This window comes from Bison bison, unplaced genomic scaffold (assembly GCF_000754665.1).
Source record: "Bison bison bison isolate TAMUID 2011002044 unplaced genomic scaffold, Bison_UMD1.0 scf7180017864238, whole genome shotgun sequence".
NCBI classification, from domain to species: Eukaryota; Metazoa; Chordata; class Mammalia; order Artiodactyla; family Bovidae; genus Bison; species Bison bison.
This window is the reverse complement of record NW_011494810.1, coordinates 3,309,296-3,315,716: the sequence shown is the minus strand read 5'-3', so window position 1 is coordinate 3,315,716 and position 6,421 is coordinate 3,309,296. Positions and strand designations below refer to the sequence as shown.

Genomic DNA, 6,421 nt, shown 5'->3' with positions numbered 1-6,421 from the left:
CGGGGGAGATGGAAACAGAGAGAAAGATGGAAGAGGAGAGAGATGGGGGAGGGGGACAGGATCACACGGCAGGCAATACTATATAAACCCAACTTCCTAGAAAGTTCTTCTCTTTGCTTCAAAGATGCACACTCAACAGACATGCACCTGCTCCTTCAAGAAACACTCGCCTAGCCACCCTCTTCCAGGCGTGTATGCACACGACACTGGGTACAAACATTCACATATGTATCGGTCCTCATACATGCAGGGGGTTAACCCAGAATCCTACAGGTGATGATGGCGGTGGTGTACAATTTACTGACTGCCTAAGTGTTTTACAGTCATCATCTCATTACATTTAAGCCTTAAGAAAAGCCATCTGAGATTGATATTATTGCTATTCCCATCTCATAGCTGAGGGTACAGAAGTTCAGAGAGGTTAGGTAACTTGCCAGGGTCACAAAGTTAGAAAGTGACAAAGTCAGGAGAAGAATCCTGCCCACACTATGAGACTTTCTTCATTTAGTCAGATAGACATGCAACACGCATGTGTGCACAGGTGTGTGTGTGTGTATGCGCGCACACACACACATACATACGCAAACCCTGCCTCCTTAGTTAGTGCAGGGAACTGATGCCCATGAGGTCATCTTCCTCTTCCTCTCTCTGACCTCCTCATGGGCATCACTCCCAGCCCTTCACAGCACTGCCCTGCTTTTTAGGAGCGCCCCTGGCTCAGACACCTATGAGCACAGCTTGCTGCCCACAAAGGTCCCCTCCCCCCAGCAGCTGTAGGCCCCGGCCCAGCTGGGGGCGGCCCTGGGATTTGGCTGGGTGACTCAGGCTGAATCATGGCCCAGCTGCTCCTTGGCAGCCCTCTCCCCTACTCTGCCCAGAGAGCCTATTTTGAAGGCAGAGATGGGCCTGGGGTGGAGGGCAGGAAGCATGGGCACTTGAGAAGGAGGAATCAGGCACAAGAAGGCCTCTGTGCCCACTTCTACTCCTCAGTGGTCTGCAGGCACACAGGCAGCCCCTGCCCATGCCCCTCGTTCTCCCAGAAAGAGAACCCTTTTGCCTGGGCATGAGCATGGGTCTCCCTCTCTGATTCCAGGACCCACGTTGGCGCCCTTGTCCCACTTTTTGGCTTTCATAACAACGATAACAATATTTACTATTCTAATGGATTACTCACATGTTACAGTATTCCACAGTTTTCAAAGCACTTTCTCATCAGTATTGCATTTAATTCTCTTACTAGTTCTAGAGTGGACTAATAGCATCCTTAGGAGTGGAAATTAGTATCCTTAGGTTTGAGCTTATGTGAACTGTTTAAGGTCACACAGTGGGTAAAGTGACAGAGCCAGGAACCAAATTTTAGGCTTCTTGGTCCAACCTGTGAAAGGTAAGCATTAAGGCTGGAGTTGAGCTGCAGTTGGGTGTGGGGGGGGGCGTGGCATGAGTATATGGGGCATGGCAGGGCCATGGTGGGGCCATGGCTGGGGCATCAAAAGTAGCACAGGGGCGTGGCAAGATAGGGGGTATGCGGAATGTATGGAGGAGGCATGCCTGGTGGCTTGGTGTGTGAGGATCATGACAAAATTATTCTCTTCACCCTTCTGCAATTAATAGATTATGGAATCATTTATGCTTTAAAATCTTCTTTTCCATGTTTCAGGCCAATATCCTAAGCTTAACAGGTCCATCACCAACTCAATGGACACGAGTTTGAGCAAACTCTGGAAGATAGTGAAGGACAGGGAAGCCTGGCGTGGTGTAGTTCATGGGGTCGCAAACAGTCAGACACGACTGAGCAACTGAACAATGACAAGCGCAGACCATAGAATTTCTACTGAGAAGACTTGACCTATAGGACCTTTGTTTTCCAAAGCCTTAGTTTGCTCATCTGAAATGATGGGTCCGGGCCTCCGGTGTGGTAGGGTGTTGAGAGGCATGCATGCAGTCGTGTGCATCATGCCCTTTAGAAGCCATGAAGGACTTCACAAAGGCTGATGTTTTTCACATTTTGTTTTATCTTTTTAAAAACGTCTGTGAGTGCTGGGCAGAGGGGTGGGTGGGCTTCTGGGAACCTGTGTGCGGTGCTGAGAGGGGGAGTGGGTGACAGCTCTTCCTTCCCCCAGCTTGGTCTCAGCCTGGCCTTCCCCCACCCTCAGCCCAGAGCCGGTTTCTAGGCAACAGGATGGATGCAGGGATGGTTCGGAGGGGAGAGAGCTATAAATAGGGAAGGGAGAAAACAAAAATAAAGTTCCAGAGAAAGCAGTGGAGCTGTATTACTAGAGGTGGGGGCGGGGAGATGGGGAGGGAAATGGGTGAAGGGTGGGGCACAGGGAAACAGCAGCTGTCCCTTCATCAGAGGAGCCGGTAGTCTCAGGTTAGCCAGCTGGCAGTGGTCCACAGGGTGCTCACACAGGTGAGGAGGGGGTTTTCGTGTGCATAGCTGAGCCAGATGGGGGTGAAAAGGAGAAGTCTATTATGGCTGGAGAAATAGGGGAAGCTCAGAGGCAGGGATTTCAACAGGCAGAGTGACAGGCAGATGTCCAGGTGAAGGAAAGAAGCCGGCAAAGGACTGGAAGGTGTGGATCAGCCAGGCTGGGGCCGGACTCCCAGATCTCGAAGGCCTGGCTGAGCTCAGTCTCGCCAACCTCACACCCCATGTCCATGCAAATACGGGTGGGTTCTTCCTGTGCTGCAATGCTCGCCCTCCCCAGATTTTCCAGGCCCCTCCTTTTCATTCAGGTTTCAGCCTCTCAGACACCTGAGCTGATCCACCCAATTGAACGTTGGTCACTACCCTTGCTGTGTCACATTCTATCACATGGCTTTATTTTATGTTCTTCATAAAACCCCAAATTGTCTCGATCTGTTTGTTCACTGATCCATGGACATGAGTTCTTCTGGGGCAATGACCCCAGGGCTGTTCCCTGTAGCCCCTTACTTCTAGGACCAGAGTAGGTGAGCATCACACACTTTTGAATGACTAAAGGCACCCAACATGTAGACAACCTCCTTTTTCATGTGTGAACAGAAATATACCTGCATCTATATGTAAGTGTGATACACAGCTCAACCCTACCACACACACACTCACTTGCAGCCTCCCTGAAACTGCATGAGATCTGTTATCTCCACTCTGCTGCTTCACATTTTCCTGTTGTTGATGGGTTTTGTTTGTCTCCCCTCAGAGCAAGTCCCTTTTGGAAAATTCCAAAGAAAGAGGGCTTCGGAGTCAGGCTTGGGGCTGAATGTGGCCTTTGCCACTTCCCAGCGATGTGACCTAGGGCGGGAAACTTTGCCTCTCTGGCCTCCATTTTCTCAACTGTAAATTAGGGCAAATAACAAGGAATCTTTGAGGATGGTTTCAAGTGAAATGAATGGAGGCAAGTGCTGGATGCCTGGGAAATGCTGGGCACTGGGGAAATGGCTCTGTCCCTGTCATGAAGGAGGCACCCAGGAGCTAGCTGTGTGTTCCCACAGAAGCACTCACAGTCAGGACTTGGGTCTGACACAGGGCTGGCATCTTCCGCTGATGCTTCTGGGCTTGTGCCTGGAATGCATTTAAAGTGACCCCTGCAGATGAGAACATTGGTCTCTGAGCAGAAAATCGAGCTCAGGAAACCAGGTGCGTGGCTTGGCACCCAGGAAGGAGGAATAAAGCTCTTCACAAGCAGATGGTGAACCTGGTTTTGGCATCTAAAAATGGGGATCAGGTGCTGGTAGCTGGCAAGGAGGTGACAAACTCAAATTCCTCAGAGACGAAGCAGTTCATGAAAATGAGTGAAGTGGATGGAAGGAACACAACAGGGAGGGAAAGGGACTGTCGCCAACTGGAATCAAATGAGAAATATTTAAACCTTGTGCTAGCAAATTAAACATCTCTACAGGCCAAATTCAACCTAAGGACCACGAGTCTGCAGTCCTTGCGGACTGTGGGTTGCAAATAATGTCTTAATTCAGACAAAGATGATCTGGACATCCTAGTACTCACACGTTGAGTCAGAGAATTACAGACCCCCCACGGCCCCACCCCCCACCCCCGTTTGTTCTCCCTACACACACGTCTGCCAGCAGCTTCGTACTTCCGGAAGTAAAGGCTCCTTCACTGCAGGCCAAAGTGACTCAAGTGACCCTGGTGTCCCCCAGCGTTCAAGGCCTTCTGCACCCTACCGCCCCCCAACAACTCAGGGAAGGAGGGGACGCTAAACACTTGGGGGTTGAATAAATAGAGGAAGCTTCTTCTGGCCCTTAGGTTTCCAAGGGCGAAGAAAGGTTTGAGTCGGAAGGGAGGTCGGACTTGGCAGAGAAAGGATGGCGTCTTGATCAGGCGAGGTTTAGGGGCTATCGTGACAAGGAGGTGCTGGGCTTCCGCATGGGCAAGGGTGGTGGCCTGGGTCTGAGCCAGGTTAAGCTACTGCTGCGGCTAAAGAGAGCAAGAGCGCCGCAACGGCGGGGGCGGGGCCTACCCCAGGCTGGGGCGGGGCCTCGACGCGGGCGCGGTGTGTTCTATGCCAATCAGAGCAGTGCTTTCGCCCTGATGGGGGCGGGGCCTCTGTGCAGCACCGCGGCTTCTCCGCCCCTACTCCCCAGTGCTGAGGCGGTGTTGGGGGCCCTCTAGTGCAGTACCTGGAGAAGGAAATGGCAACCCACTCCAGTATTCTTGCCTGGAGAATCCCAGGGACAGAGGAGCCTGGTGGGCAGCCGTCTATGGGGTCGCAAAGAGTCGGACACGACTGAAGCGACTTAGCAGTAGCAGCAGCAGCAGTGCAGATACCGATCTGCGCAAGGTTCCGGACCGGCTTCCCAGATTTCTGCAGACCCTAGCTCACCTCAGCCGAGGTCGCAAACTTTCCGAGGCTTTTCTGGGAAGGGTGGAGCACTGGTTGCCCGAACTCTGCCTTTTTTGGGGGACAACTGTCCATTTCCTCTCCTCCAGGATGAGTTTTTCTGCAGCGGGCCGGTGTGCGCAGGGGTATGTGCATGTCAGTGTTCTTGGGGTGTGTGGGGGCGGGGAGTTTAGGGTCAGCAGCTTCTTCCAGTGATCACGCTGCTGTTTTCCCAGAGCTTCGCGGTGCGCGTGCAACTCTGAGTGCGCGCCCGGTTCTGCACTTGTCGGCCAGCGTGCTGCGCGCGTGAGTGCAGGTGCGCGCCTGTCCGGTGGGTACACTCGAGTTGGCGCGCAAGGACCAGCATAAGTGCACACAAGTCCGCGGCGCGTAGCCATCGATGCTCCTGCGCTGCCTGTGCCTTGAGGTGTGAGCCTGTGGGCCCTGCGCCTCGGCTGTACTGGGCTTCCTTACGCCCAGCACCCCCAGTAGGTGCTTTATGGTCCAGTAGGTGGCGCCCGAGGCCGCCTCCCTGCCAGCAGCATGTCCCAGCCTGGGAGCGAGGCGTGGGGGGTGCCGCGTCCATCCAGGTCGTCCATGCGGGAGGGTAGGAGCTGAGGCCCGAGGTGGTCAGTCTTACACGTGGTCTGGGTGTGCCGGGCCCCAAAGAGTGGAGTGAGGCAGGCTGTAACCTGGAAGTCTGTCGGCCCCCATCCAGCGCCCAGCCCAGCCCTGCCCTGCCCTGCCCGTGCGGCGCCTGCTACAGACAGATTGGCTTTATTCATGGACACGCAAAGAGGGGGGCGGCCGGACCCGCCCTCCCGGAACACGCTCACACGAGGGTGGGGGACTCTCCATGCTACAATCACGATACACGACGCCCGTGCTCGGACCGGGTCGGCTAGGGGAGGGGTCATGGCACAGCCTGGCTCCTGGTTTTGGTTTAAAAGAAAAAAAAGGTTCTTGGGGTCGATGTGGGAGTGCGCTGGAGGGCTTTGGCAGGGGTGCCCGGAGGCCCTTCAGAGAGCCTGTATCGGGGGGTGGAGGGGAGCCGTCGCTTTCCTGTTCGTTTAAAAACACATAGAACATGCTACAACCGCGCAGATACCAGACCGGATGGGGCGCGGAAGGGGCAACATACGGGCTGCGAGGTTCCCAGCCTTGGCCGCAGCCCCAGCCCTGTCCACGCCCCAGGGTTGGACGCGGGCGGGAAGGACAGACAGAGAGACTCAAACACGGGCTCCCAGGGGGCACCTCGGAGCGAAGGAAGATCTCGTGTTTTGAGGGGAAGGGGTAGAAGGACAGCCCTGGCTCTGGGGGGCGGGGCAGGGGACCGGGAAGGGATTGTGCTGCTGGTGGGGGGCCGTCCTGGGGCCTTACGCCTCTGGCTCATACTCCTGATACTCCTCCTGCATCAGAGGGATGGGGGTAGAGTGGAGAAGAGCAAAAGAGGAAGGGGTTGGAGACCAAGTGGCCAGGCCGCGCCCCGAGACCCTTCGCCCACCAGGAGGAATAGTGAACGCCCCTCCCCCTGGGCAGGGGAGAGACCTAGAATTTGGGGACGGCTGGGATGTTCCTGGGCAAGGGTGCCTGAGACCCAG

General features: G+C 54.8%; 1 protein-coding gene across 1 annotated transcript in view; it reads right to left on the bottom strand.

The window, feature by feature from the left end:
* Window positions 1-6,180: 6,180 nt before the first annotated feature.
* The window catches only part of SNCB (synuclein, beta), a 7,496-nt gene continuing 7,255 nt past the window's right edge, over window positions 6,181-6,421 (bottom strand). Inside the window, exon 5 of the mRNA XM_010846589.1 lies at window positions 6,181-6,229. Within this exon, the coding sequence (XP_010844891.1) occupies window positions 6,197-6,229 (33 nt within the window). The 3' untranslated portion in view covers window positions 6,181-6,196. The remainder of the gene's footprint in view (window positions 6,230-6,421) is intronic.